This window comes from Theileria parva, chromosome 1 (assembly GCF_000165365.1).
Source record: "Theileria parva strain Muguga chromosome 1, complete sequence, whole genome shotgun sequence".
Lineage (NCBI taxonomy): Eukaryota > Apicomplexa > Aconoidasida > Piroplasmida > Theileriidae > Theileria > Theileria parva.
Window position 1 is genome coordinate 56,124 of NC_007344.1, and position 24,456 is coordinate 80,579.

At 34.2% G+C, this 24,456-nt stretch overlaps 14 protein-coding genes across 14 annotated transcripts; 7 read left to right on the forward strand and 7 right to left on the reverse strand.

Moving 5' to 3' along the window:
* Nucleotides 1-57: 57 nt before the first annotated feature.
* On the forward strand, nt 58-680 carry TpMuguga_01g00018 (cwf18 pre-mRNA splicing factor family protein; the record flags this gene model as incomplete). Its single annotated transcript, XM_760452.2, has 2 exons — nt 58-270; nt 418-680. 2 exons carry the CDS (start codon nt 58-60, stop codon nt 643-645), a joined length of 441 nt encoding a protein of 146 aa, XP_765545.1. The 3' UTR covers nt 646-680.
* Nucleotides 664-2,067, forward strand: TpMuguga_01g00019 (uncharacterized protein). Its single transcript, XM_760453.2, has 2 exons — nt 664-1,628; nt 1,700-2,067. The coding sequence occupies exons 1-2, from the start codon at nt 839-841 to the stop codon at nt 2,062-2,064; spliced, it is 1,155 nt and encodes a 384-aa protein (XP_765546.2). The 5' UTR covers nt 664-838; the 3' UTR covers nt 2,065-2,067.
* Nucleotides 2,068-2,200: 133 nt separating this feature from the next.
* TpMuguga_01g00020 (uncharacterized protein) lies at nt 2,201-3,994 on the forward strand. Its single transcript, XM_760454.2, has 3 exons — nt 2,201-2,758; nt 2,846-3,638; nt 3,752-3,994. The coding sequence occupies exons 1-3, from the start codon at nt 2,234-2,236 to the stop codon at nt 3,976-3,978; spliced, it is 1,545 nt and encodes a 514-aa protein (XP_765547.1). The 5' UTR covers nt 2,201-2,233; the 3' UTR covers nt 3,979-3,994.
* A 22-nt stretch (nt 3,995-4,016) lies between these two features.
* On the reverse strand, nt 4,017-11,570 carry TpMuguga_01g02140 (uncharacterized protein). The gene is made up of 6 exons (XM_061305187.1): nt 10,372-11,570; nt 9,161-10,297; nt 8,729-9,098; nt 7,068-8,677; nt 4,422-6,960; nt 4,017-4,257 (listed from the first exon to the last, which is right to left on the reverse strand). The coding sequence occupies exons 1-6, from the start codon at nt 11,336-11,338 to the stop codon at nt 4,071-4,073; spliced, it is 6,810 nt and encodes a 2,269-aa protein (XP_061161923.1). The 5' UTR covers nt 11,339-11,570; the 3' UTR covers nt 4,017-4,070.
* A 98-nt stretch (nt 11,571-11,668) lies between these two features.
* TpMuguga_01g00023 (uncharacterized protein) lies at nt 11,669-12,914 on the reverse strand (the record flags this gene model as incomplete). Its single annotated transcript, XM_760457.2, has 3 exons — nt 11,669-12,332; nt 12,403-12,592; nt 12,734-12,914. The coding sequence occupies 3 exons, from the start codon at nt 12,912-12,914 to the stop codon at nt 11,669-11,671; spliced, it is 1,035 nt and encodes a 344-aa protein (XP_765550.2).
* Nucleotides 12,915-13,051: 137 nt separating this feature from the next.
* iscS (Cysteine desulfurase) lies at nt 13,052-14,657 on the reverse strand. Its single transcript, XM_760458.2, has 2 exons — nt 13,425-14,657; nt 13,052-13,356 (listed from the first exon to the last, which is right to left on the reverse strand). The coding sequence occupies exons 1-2, from the start codon at nt 14,533-14,535 to the stop codon at nt 13,121-13,123; spliced, it is 1,347 nt and encodes a 448-aa protein (XP_765551.1). The 5' UTR covers nt 14,536-14,657; the 3' UTR covers nt 13,052-13,120.
* Nucleotides 14,658-14,913: 256 nt separating this feature from the next.
* TpMuguga_01g02185 (putative integral membrane protein) lies at nt 14,914-15,269 on the reverse strand (the record flags this gene model as incomplete). The annotated part of the gene is made up of 2 exons (XM_061305193.1): nt 14,914-15,046; nt 15,087-15,269. One exon carries the CDS (start codon nt 15,267-15,269, stop codon nt 15,090-15,092), a length of 180 nt encoding a protein of 59 aa, XP_061161924.1. The 3' UTR covers nt 14,914-15,046; nt 15,087-15,089.
* A 182-nt stretch (nt 15,270-15,451) lies between these two features.
* TpMuguga_01g02190 (CS domain protein) lies at nt 15,452-16,417 on the reverse strand (the record flags this gene model as incomplete). Its single annotated transcript, XM_760459.2, has 3 exons — nt 15,452-15,589; nt 15,667-16,161; nt 16,193-16,417. 3 exons carry the CDS (start codon nt 16,415-16,417, stop codon nt 15,452-15,454), a joined length of 858 nt encoding a protein of 285 aa, XP_765552.2.
* On the reverse strand, nt 16,414-16,944 carry TpMuguga_01g02180 (uncharacterized protein; the record flags this gene model as incomplete). Its single annotated transcript, XM_061305192.1, has 2 exons — nt 16,738-16,944; nt 16,414-16,707 (listed from the first exon to the last, which is right to left on the reverse strand). Exons 1-2 carry the CDS (start codon nt 16,900-16,902, stop codon nt 16,414-16,416), a joined length of 459 nt encoding a protein of 152 aa, XP_061161925.1. The 5' UTR covers nt 16,903-16,944.
* A 108-nt stretch (nt 16,945-17,052) lies between these two features.
* Nucleotides 17,053-19,998, forward strand: TpMuguga_01g00026 (uncharacterized protein). Its single transcript, XM_061304894.1, has one exon. It carries the CDS (start codon nt 17,214-17,216, stop codon nt 19,425-19,427), a length of 2,214 nt encoding a protein of 737 aa, XP_061161472.1. The 5' UTR covers nt 17,053-17,213; the 3' UTR covers nt 19,428-19,998.
* TpMuguga_01g00027 (uncharacterized protein) lies at nt 19,280-20,144 on the reverse strand. The gene has a single exon (XM_061304895.1). It carries the CDS (start codon nt 19,925-19,927, stop codon nt 19,430-19,432), a length of 498 nt encoding a protein of 165 aa, XP_061161473.1. The 5' UTR covers nt 19,928-20,144; the 3' UTR covers nt 19,280-19,429.
* On the forward strand, nt 20,064-21,755 carry dusA (Dihydrouridine synthase (Dus)). The gene is made up of 7 exons (XM_061304896.1): nt 20,064-20,488; nt 20,519-20,622; nt 20,653-20,691; nt 20,722-20,832; nt 20,869-21,380; nt 21,414-21,531; nt 21,577-21,755. Exons 1-7 carry the CDS (start codon nt 20,190-20,192, stop codon nt 21,729-21,731), a joined length of 1,338 nt encoding a protein of 445 aa, XP_061161474.1. The 5' UTR covers nt 20,064-20,189; the 3' UTR covers nt 21,732-21,755.
* Nucleotides 21,756-21,854: 99 nt separating this feature from the next.
* Nucleotides 21,855-22,970, forward strand: polr2c (DNA-directed RNA polymerase II subunit rpb3). Its single transcript, XM_760463.2, has one exon. The coding sequence runs from the start codon at nt 21,890-21,892 to the stop codon at nt 22,952-22,954; it is 1,065 nt and encodes a 354-aa protein (XP_765556.1). The 5' UTR covers nt 21,855-21,889; the 3' UTR covers nt 22,955-22,970.
* alkB (Alpha-ketoglutarate-dependent dioxygenase alkB) lies at nt 22,947-24,424 on the forward strand. The gene is made up of 6 exons (XM_061304897.1): nt 22,947-23,333; nt 23,366-23,445; nt 23,477-23,698; nt 23,733-23,869; nt 23,900-23,976; nt 24,027-24,424. Exons 1-6 carry the CDS (start codon nt 23,036-23,038, stop codon nt 24,263-24,265), a joined length of 1,053 nt encoding a protein of 350 aa, XP_061161475.1. The 5' UTR covers nt 22,947-23,035; the 3' UTR covers nt 24,266-24,424.
* The last annotated feature ends 32 nt before the right edge of the window (nt 24,425-24,456 follow it).

Consider the following 24,456-nt stretch of genomic DNA (forward strand, 5'->3'; position numbering starts at 1 on the left):
TTTTATTGCAGTAAAATTATTCAATGTATGATATTTTAATTTTTGGGAACAGTTCGGATGGCAGATTTAGAAGAATCTGAGGTGGTAGGGGAAATAAATCACCCAGGAATTGAGCTTGACGCTGATTTTAAGGGGATTGTTTTTAGGAACTACATTCCGAGGGACGAAAACCTCAGAAAACTTTGCAAAAGCTCACTCGAAGATTATTCAGCAATTGAAAATACTATCGATCAACAAATCGATCAAACCATTCTCAATTATCAATCTGAAGTATTTTATAGTCTACTTTCTTACATACTTATATCAATATAATTCTGTATACAATAGGATTAAGAACTATATAACATTAACATTCCATTAAACTTTACTACCAACTAATTATACAATAATGATAACGGTATATCAATGTTGTTTTAGGATATATTGTCATTAGTAAGGCCCAGGCGTCAGAATTGGGATTTAAAGCGTGAATTGAATCGCAAGAGGCAAGTTTTATCTAGTAGAACTGACGCTGCGATTTTAAGGCTTCTTCGCGAGCGCAGAGACGAAGAACCCTTACAAGTCAATAATATCGAAAATCAAACCCTAATTCACCAGTTTCCCGATATCGACACCGACGATTCTGAAGATATGGATATCGAATAATTTTTCCCACACCTCTAACACTTTTAATTTTATTATTTTTTATTTTTTATTTATATTTATTTTTTTCATTAATGTTTTATTTTTTAAATTAAAATGATATTATATCCACTATATTACAGTGTTATAACTGGATTAATTTAATAAATGATGTAAATTATTGAATAAATTACAATTATTATGTTGTTTAAGGTCAATGGAGTCAACACCTTTGCCTAAACTTCGTATAGTTCCTTCGTCGGACCCCGGTTTTGATTCTAATCACTTTTCAGTTCCTCCACCTTTAAACACTTCTGCAAATCCTTACTCATTTCCTTCCAACTCAAATATTCCACAATATTCTCCTGCAAATTTCTCCAACCCGGCTAATTTGTCGCATTCTCGACCATTTACATCTGTAAATCGTAGTATCAGTAACGATGAAGTAGTGTTATTTGCAGTACATCCTCAAACCATTGTTAGGCCTTTAAGGCGTCGTGTTTATCGTAGGATTGGAGAAGTTTTGGAGGCCTTTTTATCCAGTCTTGAGTCTAAGGGGTTTACTAGGGGTTCAGTTCTGGCCCGTTTAAAGGCAACTCCATGGTTTCCTCGCCTATTTGACTATGATGGCATCGGTTGTTTGATTAAAATCTTTCAGAATTATGTCTGTCACTCCCACACACTTGTGGTTCCCCTTCTATTTAAGGAGGTTTACGAGGTTTACGCCCCTGAGATGGATCGCACTTGTGCCAGTCAAGTTCTAAGAATTGGAATAAACCCTGACACTGATAATAGAAAGGCCTTGGTAATGGGCGCAATTGATTTCACTGAGGAAACCATGTCAATTTACAGAAACCCTCTTGACCAGAACATTTCATTTAGTGTATCAAGAGTTAACAAATCAGTTGACAGATTTAATAGATCGAATGTAAGGATAACGCCTGTTAATGTAGATAAAACACCAGCACAATTTGAAAATGCTACAAACAACACAATATCAGACAATGGTAGTATTATTATAGCTATTATTATAGTAAATAATACTTAAATTTGTGAATAAGTTTAGAAAATTTTATAGATAGTGGAACGATAACGAATAGGGATTTTTTCATCAATGAGCAGAACTTGACGCTGTTTACGTCTTTCCTGCCCAGGTTGCGGGAAGTTCTGAGGGAGAGAACCTCGAAGTTACAGGAATTGGAGAGGAGGTTAGAGTCTGAGGAGAGAGAGGGGCAGGAACGACAGCGACTTTTGCTCAAAAATGCATACAAACTAGTTCACCGGAGTGTAGAAGACGAGTTCAACACCTTTGAGAAGAATTTGTCAGTTTTAGAGACCGTTTTTGAGACAAAATATTCAAAGTCAAAACTGGCCAATTCCATGGAAGAATTAAACAAAAACATGACCATATTAAATACTTATATTAATAATTTTTTCACATAATTTTTCATCTATTATTCTTTAATTTATATTTAATTTAGTTTTATTTAAGAGTTAATTATGACTAAAATAGGATATCATTAAAAATTGGATTATTGTGTATAGCCTTCCATGGTTATGTAATTATATGGTATAATGCATACAATATGGCGTGAATTAAGCGCCTTCTGATATGTTGTTTTATTATTCCACTATTTTAAAAATTTTCTCACTACTATCTTTAATTAAATATTCAAATTCTTTCATATTAAATACACATTTCTTGTTCAACAACCTGTATCATAATAAGCTGTACAATAATCTAAATGACAATATTTGTGATAAAAATTTGTATAATAATTTGTTCAATGGCGGAAAACTGTTTAATTGGTGCTTATATGCTACAAAGAGTAAGTTGAAGGCTGTAAGAAAGTTTACTCGTGATCGTCCTAAGAAGACCACACCTGCCGCTATATATCCTTCTCCAACTTTGTACTATGGAAATGTTCACGACCACTTTGGCGCTCCTCCAGAGTATCTCGCGATTCCTGTCCAGGATACATTGGATATTCTGAGAAATGGGAAGCTTTCAGAGTTGATTTCACTTTTAAAGTCTGGAATTACAGGTTCAGAACTCTCAAAAGTCCTCTCTGATAATTCCTTCCACGCAGACCTTACTAAAGAACTGAACACCATCAAAGAGATTTCTGAGTTTCAAGTATTACACTATTAATTATATACAATTATATTCACTATTAACTATACACTATTATATATATATATATATTAATAATATTATTTATAGAATGATGATGTGAGTAATGATTTGTATTTGTATTTCGAGCCTATCATAAATAAGCCTGAGGAGTATGAACACTACGTGGACAAGTTTTACACTTTTAAAAAGCTCCAGTCATACTGGGCTGAACGTGAACAGAAACTATACAACACAATTCTAAGACAGTTGTTTTCTCGGCTTAGGAGCATAGCTTACAAGTTGAAAGACACAGGACTTTCTTTGACTGAGTTTGCAAACCCAACTCTATGGCACAAATATGGTGTTTTTAAACCTGTTCCAAATTGCAAAATGGTTGAAAATTACCTCACGAAGCATCAAATCGCAATCAATTTCGATATCAAAAACTTGTACTTTAGGGACGAGAATAATGAAATCAAATCAAATTTTGAAAATTTTTATTCAAAACTATATAAACTAGATGATTCTAACACTACTACTGACACTGAAAGCAGTAATAATACTCACACTAATAATACAGATACTAATATTAACACTGATAATAATAGCACTGTGGAGGATAGTTATAGTTTATATGATGACAAAGGTGTTGTTGAAACAGCCTTTAGTATTGATGAGAATGGAAAACTTCCTTCGGATTTGGTTGATCGCATAGTGGATGATTTAACTGATTTGGGTGTACTTAATCCTAAAGAGCCCTGGACAATTAATCTTTCCAGGATTGAAGAACTCCAGGAGCAATTCACTTCTGAGAAATCCCAACATGCATATGCCATTCGTGATTTTTATTTATCACTCAAATTTCCACATTATCAAATCGAAACTGATCCCTACATTCTAGGTACTACTTAAACATTTATACACATACTATATCATTACTACCGTATCAACTATACTATAACATCTATAGTATAATATTATTAGTGCATTTAATTTGTATAAATCGAATATTAGAATCATACGTCAATCATCAATATCGCACAAAAACATATGAACGAGATTTGCTGGTCAAGTATAACAACTGGTTGAAAAGTGGTGCACCCAGGGAGACATTTAAGCCCATGAACGTGAAGTATAAACACATGGCCATCTGGCACAGCCTTTCGAAAAATCAGAGGAGGAGACTGGTTCAAAAATACGTCAAAACTCAAACTACCCCTGTAACCCAGCCCACAAAATAATTTACTAATACGGATATACTATACTTTATCATGTATTTTTATGCTATACCCTATATTATACTATTTGTGAATAGTATAGTGTACGATTAAAATTACAAAATAAGTTCCCACGGGTTGTAAGACTTTTGCTCCTTTTTGTTATCGTTCCATTCTACTTGCACGCACTTCCAAACGTCTACCGTTGCATAGTTTGACCTCTTTATAACTCCAGTCTGGCCTGTATATTTATTCCTACACTTCAGCGATGCTCTCCACAAACTCTTCAAACCATCATAAACCCTAATATTAATTGTTAATTTGTAATAAATAATTATAAAATATAGTGATTTGACCTGTATGATAAATTTATAATGATATAATGTAGCCAATAATAAAAACGGTAAGAATAATGGTAATAACAACGGTAATAACAATGTTAGTGGTAATGTTAATGGTAAACGAACCTTTGATAAGAATACATAAAATTGGGCAAATGAAGGTGTTTTGGATATTTGAGGAGTATTGGGAGTGTGAGATTGAACACTTGGGATGGTGAAGCTGAATTAGGTCTTGGGGTGAATGTTGGTTCTTCAGTGACTTTCTTTGTAGCTCTCGTTTTTTCAATTCTTGACATTGTTCTACAAACGCGTCTCAAGTTTTTGACTAGTCCGAACTTCTCATCTAGATCTTCCTCTTCACGATCACTATCCTCATCGTAAGCCAAGCTCTCAACTGTCAAATTCAAACAAAATATCTTCATCTGACTAAAACTATCAGACACCTTCTCATCCTTTACTTCCTTAACTAGATCACTATCACCAACTGCATTACTACTATCATTAACTGTATTCTTCATAGTAGGGGGGGAATTGGAAAGATTTGCTGGTAGTTGTAGATCAATTAAATTTGTGGTTAATGACAAAATTCTAACTTGACAAGTTTCCTGAGGTGCATTTCTATAATTATGTTCCAGTTTAGCCAATAATAACTTTATCTGATCGATCAGTTCCTCATTATCATCGGTCACACTTTCCTCCTTTGGTGTGGCATTTTCTTGATTCTCTTCCTTTACTGCATTATTTGTAGTTTCTGGTGTGACACTATTATTAACTGGGGACGTGTCTGAAAGAACTGAATCAGTCTCTTGATTAACTTCGTTATTGGAACTTGAATCACCATTTGGCGATTTCGATTTTTTAGCTCTCTTGGGTTTCGGTGTCTTTTCTACCTTCTCTTCTTTAACATTATTTACTGGGTTGACGGTTGTAACAGTATTATCGGCAGCAGTGTAGGTAGTATGTGTATTATCAGCTGTGTCAGTTTTATTATCAGAGGTATTATTATTCAAATTAATATTAATATCAGTGGGAGTATTCTCTATAGTAGCATCAGCTGTGTTAGTATTAGTTTCCGGAGGGGTTTGAGATTTTTTGGAAGATTTTCTTGAACTGGATTTAGTACTGTTATCATCTTTTGAAATATTAGTTTGTTCTGCATCGTCAATATCATAGAGTTGGTATAAATCATTCGGGTCAGTGAGACTTTCAATATCTGTAAGATTAACATCGGAATCAGCATCTCTATCCCTTTTCTTTCTTTTCTTCTTAGTCTTTGAACTCTTACTAGTCTTATTTGTATGTTTCTCTTCGTTTACTTTAATTCCCAAAGATTCCTGAATATCCTTTAACAAATCACTAACGGAACCGATCAACTCCAGCAATCCTCCTGAAAAGAACACCATCGTATCATTCACTTTCAGAGAGTTTAGCAACTCAAATATATCGATCTTATCAGGTTCACTCAGTGCTGAATTGAGCAAATCTCCATGTTCATCCGCAAACTTGTTATAATTAACTGCTGTACTAACTGAAAAATCTAAACTAGGGTCGTAGCTATACACTTCAAAAAACCTAAACCACAGCCCGGCCTTTTCAACCATCATCATCAACTCATTGCCCATATTATTATCTTGAGAATTTGGGGAATTTGCATAGCAGTTGGGTTTATGTTCACCCTGGGGCTTAACTTTCTGGTTTAAAAATCTCCTTAAATTTGGGCTTTCTGTGTTCAACTGGGTATATATAGCTTCTAGATTTAGTCTCCATTCGTTTCTCATTTCTAGCCACTTTGTATGATTATAATATCTGTTAGTTACAAATTCAAATAAATATACTAATTCCAATATCTGTTTCAAACACTGTCTACATCCCTCTAAATCAGACACGCAGAATGCCAAACACTTCTTTATCATATGATTCACATACAAATTCAAATACAATCCATTATTATATACTTCATCCATTCTTACTTTTATTTTTTCATTTTGTGCAGAACTATTTCTACCACTACCAGCATCATTAACAGTAGTAGCACTACTTAGAATTGTGGTGGACAGAACAATTTTAGTGAATGAATTTTTGAAAAATCTGTAAACTCCTCTGAGGAGTGGAAGTAACATTTCTCCTAAGATTGTTGGTGATTTATAGGTTAGGATTTCAAATGATGGAAGTGAGAAATCGGGTTCAATTTGCAAGAGTTTGAATGCCAGATTTCGTTCATTTGTGGTATGTTGCGACAGTCTTGTTATAAAGCGTTTAAGGGACTTATGGGAGTCAATTACACACCAACTTAGAACAGCTGGTGCATTTGCCAGATACTCTAAATACTCCTCCACTGTCCCAAAATACGTTGGATGTCTGTCAAACATCTGACGACTACGCCTCACCTTTGGGCGATTTCTTGTCCTGCCTTTACTTCTCTTCTTCCTCATCATCTCCTCCTTTACATTCTCTCCAGTTTCTTTATCACCTGAATCACTGGTATTGGCTGCGTTACCATTGGCATCATCACGGTTAGTCGTATCATTTGATGCGGTATCTGACACCAGCCTATCTGGCGTATTTATTGATGAATCGTTATAAGTTGTATCATTATCCACATTATCAGCTGGATTATCAGTGTTGTTGGAGTTATTATTGTTAGACTTTTTATTCGAAACATTTTCTACACCATTATTATATTAATAGTATTTAGTATAATGATATATACTATAGTTAACATTATGTAGTAAATATAATAACATATCTATGGTAATAAATATTTTTTTAAACCTTTTGCATCTAGTGTCAATAGATTGGTAATCTTCGTTTGTGTATTTGGTGGATTAGGTTTATTTCGTTTGGGATTATTATTATTACTATTATCATCTTGTTGTTGAGTTGATGACTCTCGTTTCCTTCCTCTTTTGCCCTTGATTTGATTGAAAATCCTGTCCTGTGTGAATTTTTGTGCAAATTCAGAAAGGTCGAAGGTAAAGAATTTGGGGTTGATTGAGGGTTTTCTAAGGTATTTACTCCTCCTTATGATTCGATTTTGTATGAATCTGAGTTGAGGCATTGTTTGTACATATATTCTCCTCTCATAGTCAAGTCCAAAGTAATAGTACGAATTGTAAAATCTATCAAGCCCTAACAGAACTGGTCTTTGGAGATACCTTTCTTCCAGTTCCATCAATTCTCTGCTGATTACTTTTGGTCTTTTAACGATCTTTTTCTCATCTTCAGTTTTCATCAGCTGGGATTTAAGTAGGAAAAACTCTTCGTTTCGATCATCTATGAAGTTTTTGCCCACATTCGAGTAACTCAAAATAGCGCCCAACCATACCAACAAACTCAGCCTCTCGTACATGTCCAACTGCAAAAATGTCTTGTTTCTCAGCTTCAAAAAGGCTGCCTTAACGAATGATGGTGCAATTGATCCCTTGCAAAGGGTTTCAAATCGTTCCTGGTCCGGGTGCCACTCCATCTCAAACTCATAATATGGACAGTAGCGGTTCAATCCCCAGCCTCTTCTTGTGGAACGTTCTTTATCCTCTTCTTCTTCTTCCTCCTCCTCTTCATCTTCCTCTTGATATAATTTATTATTGTCCATTTGTAAATTATCATCTTCAACTCCACTATTACTATTTTCATAATCTTCAAATGGCATATCGTCCAACATATTCAAATTCTCAGTATCAATCATTTCATCAAACTTATCCTCGCCCATTTCCTTTCCAAATCCTTCACCAAATTCACCACCAATATCACTCACTCGATCCACGAAGCCTTTGAAATCATCTCCATATTGTTTATTGAATTGAGAATATGACTGACTGAAGTTTAGAAAGGAGGGGTCCCCCCAGACGACCGAGTTTAGCTTATAGCGGTAGGTGGTTTTGGAGCTGTAAAGTGCGTAAAACAAATATACCTTCAAGAATGCATTCCATGTATATTCTGTTAACATTTCAGGCTCTAATAGCAACTCAGTTTGAGCTATACTTGAATGTTCTTTGTATCCAAACCCAAGTACTGGTTCCCTATACAAATCCTCGGATTCATCTACTAAATATCCAATATAATAACTCATGTCATATTTCGTCAGATCCAAATCTTCAACCACCAATCCGCTCTTCCTTTGACTATTTACAAAAGAGTTTAATCCGTTAATAAAGTGATTAACTGATTTGGTGAGTGCGTTATTTGCTTTAAGGTGTTGTGGGTGATCTTTTTTCCAGACGTTTACTATCTTTTTGAAGGTTGGAAGTGGTTCTCCTGGCGTCATAATGGTCTTAAAATTAGAGTCTGCACCGTACAAAAGGTCCAACGGACAGACTTTCGGTCTGCTACTGTCATACAGTGTAAAACTATCTCTATCTTGGTCGTGTGATATCACAGTATACCTAGCAATTAAATTAGTATAATTTTTGAAGTAAAGTATAATTAAGTATTACCTGTACGTTGATGAGACCGTAACAACTCTTTGAAACTTTTTGAATCTTTTATTCCACCTTGACGAGTTTACGTAGGGTAACACAGAGTCTGGGTCTTGTCCAACCCTCTTAAACCTACCCTTGTACAAACATCCTCCATTTGTGTTTACAAAGTCTAGGGCGAGTTCAGAGTCTGAAATTGCAACTTGAAGTTCTCTTTCCTGAACTTCCTTCTTCTTATCACTCAGCTCTCCACTTTCCCTGAGGTTCTGTACAAACCAGTCGAAGCCGTAATTACAGATGTTTCTTCTGAACACCTGCATCAGACCTACGTACAATCTGCCAACACTTCCCTCATCCAAATCCTCCAAATATTCAATATCCACCTCATCTAAACATTTTTTGTCATGTTAAATATATAGCTAATTATGACTAAAATGAGTAATTAGTTACTTATCAGATTCTTGTTGAGATAATAAATCCACTGTAATCCGTCATCATATTCTTCATCATCCATCGCCTCCTCCTTATCATCTTCTACCACGCCATTATTGACACTATTAACAGCGGCATTCGCAGGGTTTACATTACTAAAAGTGTTCATGAATCGCTTATTGTTGCAAATACAGATGGGTTCGGTTAAGGGGAATGAGAAGCCCTCGTTGGGTTTATACTCTGCAAGGCTGGTATTGAAGACCAGATTCGACTCTAGTTGTACGAATGTCATTTTCGGTAAAAGTGGCGGTGTAGATAGACTTGGTACTGAGAACTGACGAGTGAGGTCGAGTAAATCAACAATCTCATCAATTCCATAAAACTTCAACGTTCGCAATGGAATATCTCTAGGGTAATATTTCGCGTTATTTAGTGCGATATCAACATCGTTTGAGAGAACCGGCGGCGATTTGTCAGTGTCAGATGCCTCTGAACATGTGTTATAGTTCGACCATTCGAAGTCGAAGGGCAGCAAAAGCCCGTCACACTTGGCTTCGAGTTCAACAGCCTTCCGGTACTCTTCCCTCTTCTGAGACTCGGTTTGAACTACGTGCTTGCGGACCACGGGTTCTATTTCGGAAACTGCTTTGTTCCTGATAACTCTGCCGCTTCTGCTCTTCATATCATTCATGTTGTACTGATTATTATACTCCTCGAGGTTGAAGCGTTTGTTCTTGGGACCCCTCTTCACTGACTTCATCAAGCCTTGCTGAGCCTGCAAATGCGCTAAACTGGGTATTGGTGTCCCCTTAACGTATAACTGTGACTTGTAGCGGTTCGCAAGTGTGTTTTTTCCCAAGTAATCCAACCGCATGAAGTTGTTATCAAAGTAGTGGAATGGTGATTGTTCCCTCAAACGGTCCACCAACTCACTCAAATAAGTCTCGAGTTTCCGGCTGTTCGTGAAGTAGTAATAGTACCTGCACTCCGTGAAGATGAAGTCCAGATTCCTGTACACATCAATAGGCATACAGCCTAAAATGTTAACTGGAGCTCCCCACTGCGTCAGATCCTCTTTCTTCTCTTCAAAAGCGCTGACTTGTGAGTTTTCAGTTTTACCATTTAATTGAGAAGCAGGGGCTAAATTATCTGTTCCTAAAATCATAGTTATAGTGATAAATTATTAATTAAAATAACCATATATGGTATTTAAATAGTGTAATATGAACCTGTATCTTGAGAATGTGAGTTGGGTTGGTTATTGGCAAAATGAGTGCCAACAGTATTCACAGGAGCATAGTTGGATAACGATCGTCCATAATTTCTTGGAGGCTTAGGGTTAGTCATTGACATTAGAACGTTCTTAAAGGATTTGTCATTCTCTGATTGCATTTCCTTTACGATTCTGGTTGACATATCAAAAAGTAATTTTGCTGGCGCGAACGCGTTATAATAACCACCGGAGGGTCGGTCAATTCTATAGAAGACGTCGTTTTCAGAGACTACCCAAAGGTATGGTGGAGAGTCCTCTTTGGTCCCGACATCAAAGAACCAGTCGACGAGCACAATTTTAGCTGCAAAGTATCTCTGCTTTCTGGCAACTTTAATGAAGCCTTCTACACCGTCGATTCTACGTTTGGTTTTGAAGGACTTGGTCCAGGGGTGGTTAGTCTCCAAGAGGTCCTCAACTGTGTGAACGAGCCCAATGTGCTTGACTTTGCAGAACATAAGAATTCTAGATTCGTATCTGCCCAGGTGCTCCAAAGGCACAAAACGGTCACCCCTTGAGGTGTACAAAACAAAGTCAATTACGTACCGGACAACTGATCCGTCGCCTTGAAACCAGGTATAAAATCCCGGAATTACAGACTCCGGGCTGAAGTCCTGGCCAAACTTCTGCATAACTACGTCATTTGGGACCGATTCACCCGCATTATTTACGATTACCTGTTCATCAGGCACCAATGGTAGCCCGGAATTCAGGCCGTCCATTGAACAATATGTCAGATTTTCACTTTTGTTTATTATTTCAGAACATTGATGCAATTTTTTCCTGATTTCAGACAGCTCATTATTACGGATTGTTAACAAATCCTTTAAAGTAGCCTCCTTTTTTTCGGGATTCTGGGTTTCGTCCTTTAAATTGCTCATTTCGTTCTTGGGAGCGGCAGATGTGCTCAAGTGCCGGTAATCCATCAGTCCAAACTATTCGATTACAAACCAGACAAAATAAGAATGAGGAATCATAGATATTTTATAAGATAAATTAATTATACAAAATTTAGAAAAAATAGAGAAAAATTGGGGAATTTACAGAGATGGGAAATGCTTATTGCGATCATATAATATACACAGTTTTAAACGAAATTGAGAAATAAATCCATGACCGTTTAAAATATGATATGAATTCACAAAAACATGATTTAATTTAACATTAATTGCAGAACATAAAATGTGATATTCTAAGCACAACAAAAAGTAAAATTAAAGTGCCTCACCATCTTATAAGGTAATATAAATCATCGATTACAAAACATTATTTATTTTTCTAATCGTTCCTTCCACTATATCCAAGGCTTCTCTAGATGTTACGTTGTAGTTTTCCTTTATCCACTGCCTCTCATTTCTCACTCCCCTATCCCTTTCAATCCCCCTCCAGTTATACTCTCCTTTGTTATTTTTTATCTCGTTTCCAGCAGACATTCTACTATCTGTCAATATTACTACTTTACTATTACTTTGTCCCCTATTTCTAACTTGTGGGTCACCATTACTCCTAGACGAAGTCGCTTTCATGAACATATTCCAGACCTTACTGGCTATCGATTCATCATCTCCATCAGTATCATCTGATACATCACAAATGTGAGATAGTTTTCCTTCTATTGGTCCTTTTTTACAATTTCCTTCTGTTATTATGCTATTTGGCGATTCCTGTCTCGATAAAGTATTTTTCTGTTCGATTACATTGACTTCAAATGGATTATCGAACTCCACACACTTTAACCTTTCGGATTCCACATAATTCGTGCTTTTGGAATCCTGATTTCCTCTTTTCCCTTGGTTCATAATTTGCCTTTTCTCATTTTGGTATATTTTTTCGGCGATTGCTATCGATTCTGAGATTGTTAATTGTTGGTCATTTTCCTTTTCCAAGAATCCACTTATATTAGATAGTGGAACCACAATCCTAAACAACACTATATATACACACTCGCTACACATTTTTATTCTATATATTTAATTATTAGATGTATTACTTGTTATTTTCGACGAAGTTTTCTTTTCCATTACAATAATTTTGATTGTTTGTTGAGAATTGATTGGTTAAATTTTGGTTAGGTGTAGAATCCTCTGAGCTTGTATCTGAGGGCCATTGGTTTTGTATTGGAATTGCTATTGTTGGCTTCACACCTCCAAATTTCTTACTTTCACAACTCCCCAATTTTCCTAATTATGCTCATTCTCCTAATTATTAATTATTTATCTAATCTGCTATTTTTAACTGGTTACACTATTTTTTTACACATTTACTAATAATTTCTTTATAATTAGTTTTCGTTAGGATATTAATTTATATAATTGAATTACTTGTTACGCAAACGGATTGAGGTGTTTCCAAGTAAAGTTCTGGCTTGGAGACGATTAGATCATTGATGTGTAAGACTTCATTTACGTTTTTTATTTTACTCAGATCAATGTATTCAGTTTCATCTTGTTCTTTGCTTTTACAGCCTAGGCATTTAAAAATCCACTTTCCTCTGAAAACCATCTGTATAATCTAACTGATCACAGGTGTTTATTTTTACTAATGGTACTTTAGGATCACACTTGTACATTTTCCTCTCTATCCATCAAATATACTACAATATACACCTTAAAATTACAAAATATAGCTCAAAACCATATTTATTACAATAAAATTAAAATTTGTAGATTTAAATTATGAAATTAATAACATTCGTATGAAAAAATTTCTCATGTCCAAACCATGGATTTGGGATCTTGTTTTTCAAGGTACATTTCATACAATGGGCTCAGGTTTCTAAGTTTTTCAACTACTTTTGTGATTGAGTCTAGTGCCATGTCAACTTCAGATTCTATGGTGAATCTACCCATTCCGAATCTTATTGAAGTGTGGGCTAATTCTTCGCTAACATCCAAACTCCTCAATACATAACTTGGCTCAAGACTAGCTGAAGTACAGGCAGATCCTATACATTATTTATATTAATTATTACTAAACTATATAACAGAACGATAAAGCGTTATGAAAAATTACCTGAGCTAAGGGCGAAATTGGAGAGTGACATTAGGAGCGATTCACCTTCAATGAATTCAAAGGACATATTTAAGTTTCCAAAATACCGTTGACCTGGTTTAATAGATCCATTCACTGACACATGATCTATAGAACTAAGTCCATTATACAACTTGAAGAACAGATTTTCCATATGACGATGATCCCTTTCCATCTCCATTTTGGCTATTTTAGCTGCTGTTCCAAGTCCTACAACTAAAGCTGTTGGCAGCGTTCCTGATCTAAGTCCTCTTTCCTGGCCACCACCATCTATAATTGGCTGAAGCCTGATCCTAGGCTTAGTCCTAACAAACAAGGCTCCTACCCCCTTTGGTCCATAGATTTTATGTCCTGAAATTGAGAGTAAATCAACCTCCAAATTCTTAAGGTCAATTGGTAACTTTCCAAAACTCTGAGCTGCATCCGTGTGAAAAATCACCTTGTGCTCTTTGCAAACTTTTCCAATTTCGGCGATGTCCTGGATTACTCCTATCTCGTTATTTACATGAATTACGCTACACAAAAACGTCTCTGGTCTTATATTCTTTCTCACCTCCTCTGGAAGTATCATTCCGTACTTATCAGGCTTTAGATATGTTACTGAATAACCCTCGTTTTCCAATTGACGACAGCACTGTAAAACACATTTATGTTCAATCTGAGTAGTGATCACATGGTTCTTCTTCGATTTACCCGGAGATTCAACTAGCCTACCATAAAACGACTTAGAACCCTTAATTGCCAAATTGTTACTTTCCGTAGCTCCTGATGTGAATATCACATTCTTACTTTCACAGTTTATTAGGTTTGCTATATCTGCACGCGCTGTTTCAACTGCCTTTTCTGCCTCCCAGCCATATGAATGTGTTCTTGAGTGAGGGTTTCCGAAAGCATGGGTTAAATAAGGCATCATAGCATCCAAAACTCTAGGGTCAACGCATGTTGTAGCTTGATTATCCAAATAAACACGGTTATATGTTGTTTTCCCGCAACCTGTTTTAAACTGACCTTGAATATCTATTGAAATTGAGTAGAAACGTGAACTAAAATAATTTACAGACTTTAGCAGTCCGTTTCTATGTAAAAACTTCATTTTTTACACATTATTACTTAATTTTAAAATCAATAAACTAAACTGCAACATTATAATACAAATAATTTAAAAATTCTTCAATTTATTGTACAGAATAATAATTAAAATTCATTTTAAATAATCAAATAAACATTTTCTAACCCATGTTTCGACCCATATTATTATTACTATTAAACTAATTTTCACATTTAGTTTTTTAAACGAACTTATTAAATAAACTTCCAAATTTTAATCGAAACAATTGATTAAATACATTTTAAAGTTAAAATTTATGAAAATTGACTTTTATTTTACACCTTTAATTTATTACCATACCAACTTGTTTATTGATTATTAGTTATGTATTTGACAATTTACCTGCATATATAAAATATATACAAAACAAAAATGACATTATTTTGGGTTAAACTAAATTTTAAGGTATAGTTGGTGACAGTAATGTTATAGAAGAATCAAATCATTTTGATTCTAGACAGTTGAATTTATACCGATTGAAAATGAAATTTGTGTTCTAAAAATTAAAAGTTTATCTATTTAATAAATGTGTATACGATTTAGTCATTCTTTTTATCGTCGAAGAAGTCCTCGTCATCGCTATCTAGTGCTTTTCCTGGGTGTTTAGGTTTTGGATTTTTGTTTTTAACGAAGATCAGCACAATGAGGAGGAGCGGCGATATCGCTAGGAGGAATTTTACTACGTTGAAGAGGAATCTTAGGAGATCCGTCAACAACATTATGCGAGTGGATAAAAGTTTGATTCTGTAATTTTAAATACACCAAAATATGTTAAAAAATCTTTAGTGGTTATACAATATTTGGAACAATATTATATACAACAAAAAATAAATTAATGTACATTGTGTAGTGACTTGTTATACACAACATTGGTTTTTCAAATTAAATTAAATTTAGGCGTTTAGACAAAAATACTATCCCACATGGTATTAAACTTCGGTGGACGCTTTCTTAGATTAATATTAACGTACTTTGTTCCCGTAGAAGGGTCCTTGTACATGGTCCAAAAACACCCATCACAGTCAACTTTCCCAAACAGCTACACCATCCTTATATTACCTACTAAATAGGTCTATATAACTAGCTCTAATGAAAATAAATTAAGAAATCACTTACAGTCTTCTCGAGTAGGACCTTTTCTAGGTTTATAATGGTAAGAGTGGATGGGAGAAACTTGATTTCGTAGTCCTTCTTTTTTGTGGATTGATCTGCTGTGAAGTATATTTCTATATTACCTAACGATTGTCTCCACTTAAGCTTTAGGCCTGAAATCTCTAAAACTTTGAACGTTTCAGATAATAATCCCTTTTCTCTGTAAATTGAGTGAACCGTTTTTTTCATCTCTTCTACATCTAAACACTTCTTTTTACCTTCTGAAATTTGGTTTTCCAAATCTTCCCAGTTAATTTTGCTGTTTTCTGAACTTGGGAGATTTGAAAGGTCAAAAATTTTGTTCATTTCCTTTTCTAACTTTTCGTTCTTTGTGTTGAGAACGTCCTTAAGGTCAAAATTAGTTTCATGGTGATTTTTTTCATAGTCCTTTTCCAACTTTTCAAGCTCTTTCTTACTCTCTAGTCCATAAACTCCAGATTTGATATCAGCCAGATATTCCTATAAATAATTTAGACTCGATATTACTAACATTTATGGTATTCAAGTCCTCTTCCGTTAGCCCAGATTCATAATCCTCGAGCTCTTTACCTCCTTTACTAAAAGCCGAAAACCTCCTTTCAATATTCTTTTTATTGTTGTAAAAAGTGCTACTATGTAAAAAACAAAAACAATTCAACCCAAAGTTATTAATTGACTGTGAATGCCTAGTTGTGTGTGCGATATTAAAAAAATATATAAAATAAATCAATTTCATTTCTTGGAAAGGTTCTCCATTTCGTCCAATTTCCTTGCTGATCTCAGAACATCTTTGAAAACAAGCTCACTTTTACTTGGTCTAACTCTTCCGTATTTATTATATTTATGTTCAAGTTCAGACAAACTTGATTTACCGGTTGGCGAAAAGCAAAAATTAGTTCTTTTTTTAAGTGGGAAGACAACATTTACATCCGGATCTCCGTAATAGCTTCTAAAATATGCAGAATCTCCATAAAATACAAACGGTTCGTGTGACACAGGCCTCGCTTCACCCAAAAGTGATCTCAACTAAAACATATTTTGAGGCATAAAACTTACTTTATCATCAATAATTTTAGGGCTAAACTTTTTTATAAGTCCTGCCCAAAAAGGTAAATATGTTCTATGCCCAGTTTCCCAGTAAATTGAATTTATTTGTAAACCGTGAGATAAATCTTCATTATTTCCAGAGCCAGGTCCATCAGACCCATGATCATGACTCATTTACTTTATTCTGATATATTCATAAAATTTAATTTCTCTAATTTTTACACCTTAAATGAAATAATTTAAGCAATACAAGTGATATGGGGAAATATACCACTTTATTGACCTTATTCATGGGATTCTATTCATTAAAACCAACACACTATGTTTAAAACCATGTTAAAAATTTGTAAAATTCTTTTTTAGGAAAATACAGCTAATTGCAGACCCAAATCCAGATTTTAATGCTAACACATTTTATTGAACCTAGATTCTATGGGACCTTAATCCCTATTTAGCATTTTTAATGGATTAAAATGTAACATATAATGTCTTCTGGTGGTTTTATCAAATTCTTATCCAATAATTTGAATACCTTTGATGAAATTGAAATAACAGAATCTCTCGTTTTATTTTTTTTTCTAGAAAATTTGTACCATACCATACTCCCCAATTTGAAGGAGTTTTCCATAGTTGATAACTCAACTTTTGAATCTTTAACCTCCAATTCAATATTTGTAAATTCAAATTGTACTTACACATCATGTATACTATTTTCTGAAGGCAATTTATTGTTAACAGGACTACAGAAGGAGTTTATTAAGGTTTTATTAAACTCTAAATTACCAAGAAATGAGGAAGTTCTCGTTTTGTTTGATTTACTTCGGATTTTCTACTCAAGTGAAGATGGGAACCATTATATGCTAGTTTCAGAATCTGTATTATCTGGGATAATTAAGAAATTCAGTTCTATTTTGGAAAATGATGAATTGAAATCCTGCTCAAAAGATACTCTTGCACTGGCTAAATTCAAGAAATACCTTAATCTAGTTGGGACCAAGAGGTTTTTGGGTGAAATAAGTAGACTAAACGAACTTAGAGGGTCTACGTATAACTTAATTATAATATCTATATGTTTCTTCTTACTTCACATAAACCCATCTTTTAGCGGTGTTACTAAAAGGATACCTAAATACCTAAACAAGTGTAACAAAGGTGACCTGTTCAACTGTGCCCTAATAGTCAACAATTTAATCAGGTGGAACCCAAAGGATTCGGGGCTTTGGGAAATAAAGTCAATCTTGACTGAATTTTGGTTTAGAAAATTTAATATAAGAAGGAGTCGACTGTTGGTTTCAAAGGGTTTGTTTTCGCCAAAATCCTTAGAATCAGGAAATATACTTTACAAACTTCTCATGAAACTCATTTACAAGTTATTTACTGATCCTTTGCTTTTGTTAAACAAGTCATTTATAGAGGAGATTTTATTCATCAAACCCTTCAATAACTGTGTTTCAACTTACTTAAGACATGAATATAACTCTGTAGTTAACAATGTAGTTCCAATTTTCACAGAAAGATTGGAAAAGATTAACATTAATTTTGTATATTATAACAAGTTTAGAGAGTTTAAATACATGGACGTTAAGACAAGGTACACAATCACCCTATCTAACTCCATTTTCAAGTTGTTTTCAAGGTTTTACATTAGATTACTGAGAAACTTTAGCTTCCCAAACATCTTTATTCTTTTGGTGAATTTGATCAAGGAAAGAACTTACGCAAGATTATCCTCTAGTGTAATATGCTTCAACGATTTGTTCATGAGTAGTTTCCTGTACACAAGAGTGGATGAAGATTTTGAAGGTGTTTTAAGATTATGTGACGAAATGATTACCAAGGATGCAGAAAACGTTTGGATTGACAATAAATCAAAGCTGTTGTTTAACTTAGTTGATTTCAAAACACTTCTCAGACCGTTTTATTTTAATCATGATTTGGTTAACTTGATTTTCAAATTTAGGCTTGTTTTGATCCTTAATGAGTATTTTTCAACTTGGTTCACCTTTACAGATTTGCTTGATATTTTCTGTGACACTAGTGTTCTTAACAGATCCGTTAAAATTAATAAAAGGGGAAATAAAAGAAAAAAGTCTAAGACCAAGTTGGTGGATCATGAGATTGATGAGTATAAGTCTGAATCAATTCAAATTAGAAAGGTTATAAATGAGGAAGGTTTCCAGAATGAGTTTGGCCATATGGATGGATATGGGTTTGGAAATGTTAGATACATTTATCTGGACTCTAAAAGAATATGTAAGATGTTTAGTGACTTACAAATTGACTTGATTTTAAACTCTTACAACCAGCTTTTGTATATTCTTTATCATCTGTTTCGTAATATTAGAAAGTTGAACAAAAGCCTGAGCTACGATTTAGACCTTGGAAGCTTCAAGCTTCTTTTCGAAGCTATATTGTTGGCTTCCAAGTATTCAAGATGTGTTCCTAATCTCGGTACTAAAGTCGACGTTCTGGTAGGAGTCAACATGATAAAGAAAATGAATAGGTTCTATAAATTAGTGTTTTTTAAGTATGGAAAACTATTAAGTGTAAATGAACATGTACCATATTATTTAGATTGTGCTGTGGCCAAATTGGCTCTATTGATTCTCTCTCCACTTTTCAGGTTCTACACACACTGGGTGATTTCATCTCAGGCGAAGCTTGAGCTTCTATATAGACAAGTATTAAAATTGAAATAATATTATGCGCTCTTCTTGTACTCGTATAGTTTAGAAGAGCAAAGTCTAGAAATTTTGTGAACTTCAATTAAGTGGTATGAACGGCGTTCCAACTTCTCGCATAGAGAAATGTAAACCTTCTGTAGATCAATTTGTAAATTATAAATCTTCTCATATAATAGTTTTAACCTCTTGTAATTGGAGTCAATAGCCTGCAAAAGCGCAGATTGGTTACTACCAATAACACCGAAATGTTTAGTTTGGTTCCTAGAGTCGTTAAGTTGAATTTTCAACTTCTCCTCAGTCAAGTACCTTGCCTGGTTCTTATTAACAATCTCGTCCCTGAGTTTTGAGATTTTGGTTAAAGTGTTATACAAATCCTTCCTATATAATTCCTCTTGAGACAGCACAGACGGGCCCTTGCCTTGATAATTAGGAGGAAAATCCTTTAAATCGTAATAAAGAAGACAAAAGTTGTCAACCATCGGAGGGCCGGAATCATAATTAGGTGACGACTCCATGGAATCAATTTAATCTATATTAAAGAATTAATTAAAATTAAGGGGAATCCATATTTTAAATATTAATGTCAAAATATTATAAATAATCTATGTCAGTTTTTCCACGTGGTGTATAACTAGTAGTTTGAAATTATATATTTATATATTTTTAATGATTGTAAACAGATAACATGTATAAAATTATATTTTTGTAAACAAAATACAGTTTATTTCAAAATTTCCCATTAAAAATGGCTCATGAAATAATATATGTACTATAGTAATGCAAATTTGTTTTTTAATTCACATTGTCCTATACACCCTTCTGTATCATATTGTTTTCAATGTATTTCTCATTCAAAAAGTTAATGGAATCCATCAAAATAAAATTTATTACCCATATTTTTTTTTAAATCCAGCAAATTCACATTTTTTAACAACTAAACAACAATTTAAAGTAAGAGAAGGTTTTACAAATATCCACAAAACTCATTTAAACACAATGAGAAATGGAACTGTTTCTCATTCTAAACCTTCCCTGCAGATCGCACCTATGCTTGATGTAACATACCTTCATTTTAGGTATTTTATGGATTTTAAATTTGATTTTAGACAATTCATGAGATTACTTACTAGGAAAACACAATTATGGACTGAGATGTTCGTTGCTTCATCTCTAATTAATGCTTCTAACGAATCGGTATCTCGATGGTTAAGTAAGTTAAATATCTGTTGATGATTTTTAGAGTTTGAGGAAAATGAGCACCCAATTGTTGCTCAACTAGGTATTTTTTATCAACATAAAATTGTTCCAGGAGGGAATTGCCCAGAAACACTAGTTGAAGCTGGACGGATTCTTAAGAAATTCGGTTATGATGAAATAAATTTAAATGCAGGATGCCCTAGTCCAAGAGTTTCTGGGAAAGGTATATATAAATTTATGTTAAAACTGTTCAATTTAGGATGTTTTGGAGCCTCACTCATGAAGGAAAAGGAGCTTGTTCGAGATATTGCACATCACATGTTGAGGGAGCTGGAGATGCCAGTGACTGTTAAGACAAGATTAGGAGTTGATGAGTTTGATTCTTACGAGTTTGTTAGGGATTTTGTTTCAACTGTCTCCGAGTCCGGTTGCGACCACTTCATAATCCATTCGCGAAAGGCCTGGCTAAAGGGAATAAATCCTAAGCAAAATAGGACTATACCTCCACTCCAGTATGAAAAGGTATACCGTTTACAAAGGGATTTTCCTCATCTTAAATTTACCATTAATGGAGGATTTAAGACAATGGAGTCCATTTTGGAGGCACTAAACTCTGAAAATTTGGACTCCAATAACAATCCTCATAAATTAAACGGAGTGATGATAGGAAGGCTGGCCTACGAGAATCCATGCTTACTATCTAATGTTGACAAACTCATCTACGGTGTTGAAAATCCCGACACGTGTTACACCCGAAGGATACTTTTAGAGGTAATTTAACAGAAATTTACGTCTAATTCTCAGAACTATGCAAATTACATTGATGAAAATCAAGTTGATACTGCGAATTTGAATATATCCCTGATTGTTAAGCCGATTTTAGGTGTTTTCCACGGAGAGCAGGGAAACAAGATATTCAGGCGTAAGTTAAACACATTTTTGTTATTTAATAATATTTTAACTATAGCTGACAAATCTACTACAGAATCTCTATCAAATGTTTATGATTATGATGATTTTATTTATCATTCGGGTGAATCGCGGCATTCGATGTTCATTCACAAAGTTATTGATCTTATGGATAAAATAAATCCTGAAGCCTTAGATAAACCGCTTTATTAATATTTAATCTTTTTAAAAGTAAAATTATATTTTTATTTTTTAAAAATTTATTTAATAGTCAATTTTGTTCCACTAAGTAGTGCAAGATTCCAGAAGTTTATTTTTTGTTTTCTTTTGTAGGCCCCAAATTCTAATATTTGTTAATATAAAATTTAAACATGGATTGGGCGCCAAGGCAGATAAAGCCATCAATAGAGATTGTTGATTTAAGGAAGGATCGCATGGACTTCATCCTCCTTAACTCCGATGTCAGTACCGCCAATGCAATCAGAAGAGTTATTCTCTCAGAAATACCATCATTGGCAATAGAAATTGTTACAGTGCTGGAAAACACCAGTGTTTTACACGATGAGTATATATCGCATAGATTAGGGCTTCTACCAATTGATAGTACTCTAGCAAGTGAGTTTGAATTCAGAGATAGGTGTCAATGTACAGATAAATGTGCAAAATGTACAGTAGATTACACTCTGGATGTTTCCTGTAAAGATTCTGACTCCAGAGTAGTTACGCATTTTGATATTGTGCCTGATGATACCCACAGTAAATCAATTTACGGCAAAAATTTGCCGATGCCAATCCCAAGGGCTGATGTTACTAATTTCAATGGAGCAACAGATGGAATTCCCATCGTAAAGTTAAAAAGAGGTCACTCAATCAACATGAAGTTAACTGCCTCCAAAGGGCTAGGAAAGTTTCACGCAAAATGGATAGTAGCTAACGTTAACTATAAGATGGAACCAAGATTTTCATTCAATTCATCTTTAATGGAGCAACTTTCATCTGAAGAGAAAGCTGGAATTGCAGCAAGTTGTCCAAGGAATGTTTTTAAATACACGGGTGTAAGATCTGAGGCCCCTTCCTTTCTAGGTCCCTCGGACAAAACCTTCAAGTTAGATGCAGCAGGTCTTCACGTAGTTGACAAACTTGCCTGCATATACTGTGACGAGTGTATCAATTATTGCAGGGAACTAGGACACAAGGATCTCATACGCATTCAACCAGATGAGTCAAAATTCCATTTCACCATCGAATCTACTGGAGCAATTCCTCCTGAGAAGATACTCGAAATTGCCTTAGTCGTTCTAGAGAAGAAGTTACAAGATCTTCAATCTAACTTTACAGAAGCACAGTCCCGAACCTTGGGAACAACGGCAACTGCTCAGCATCGGGAAGGGACCAGAGCTCCCCAACCTTCCACACCTTATATCGATTTAGATTAATTTTTTAACTCTCTGACGTATGTATTATAGTTTAATCTTATGTAGATTTGTTACTTTTCAGTTTATTTTCTTATTTAAATAATGTACGATAACATTCCCGTTAATGGGCTTAGTAACGCAGTTTTTTTGTGTATTAGAAACACTCCATATACAAAATTAAACACAAACTCTTTTCGGAGAAATTTACTTTCAATAGTTGATAATTATATAAATTCTGAAGGCACCGATGTTGATTCTGACTCAAATCATACAGATTCACCGGATAAATTTAATAATTACATCTTAAATGCTGAAAACTACTCTGTTCATTTTCTTTTATCCACAAATTTGAGTGAAAATTCTGAGCTGTGCTCTTTATACGGCTTCGAAGATTTCACAGGTGTGTTATTCATTCTACTTAAATTTATATAGGAGTATATGCACTAAGAAACTTTTTAACAGAAGAACAATGCCTGCTTTTGGCATGTGAAACACTCAGATCCTACATTAATGTTAGTTTACTAAATAATAATTATATTTTAGCCACCTAACAATAGTAATTTGCTAGTCAAGGACCCTAACATATCTTCCCCTATATGGCCGAGCAAATCATTCCAAAATTTAAGGTGGTCGACTATTGGCCATTTATATGATTGGGGGAAAAGGCAATATGTTGGATTTACACAATTTCCAGAGATTGTAGTCAAAATTGTTAATCAAATCAACACTTTACTTTCTGACTTTTACAACCCATTTACTGCAGATGTACTTTATTATAATATTAATATATTACATTTAGTCGGCAATAATAAATTTCTATTCAAAGAGTTACTTTCTGAGACTACACAGAGACGATGCCGAGGAAACAAATGACCCAGTGATAAATATAAGTCTAGGAGCTCCAGCTATTTTTTGTATTTGTAAAGAGGATCCGAAGTAAGTCAAATTTGTTAATAATCAATTCAGCCAACTTCCCCTTTCATGTGTTGTTGATTCTGGATCGATAATAATAATGTCAAAAAACTCAAGAAGATGTTTACATGGTACTTCAATATTTAATAAATTAGTTACCATTGCTTATAAAAACAAACAGGTATAAGCAAGTTGCTTCATTATGTAAAGCCAGATTCAAGTGATTTAAACGGAATTGAAACGATAAAAGATACGAAAACACCGTTTTCTAAGCCTTATTTCATTAAAAACGTTCCAAAGTGTCCAAGTGAAGTTTTCAAAGGGTTCACAACAGCTCTAGATGACGATCAAATATCCAGTGTAAAAAAGTATTTATCAGAATCGAGGATTTCAATAAGTATAAGGAAAGCAAAACTTTGAAAATACATCTTTTTATCATAAACAGATCAATGGAGATTCTAGAATCTATATACCTTGTAGGGAATCACTTTCCAAGCCATGATTTTGTAATGTACAACTAGTTTATATAGTCCAAAATCCATCGAATTGTAATTTAAATAAATTAATTTATGATTTTTATTTTTATTAAAATATTTTTAAAATTTGTTCCC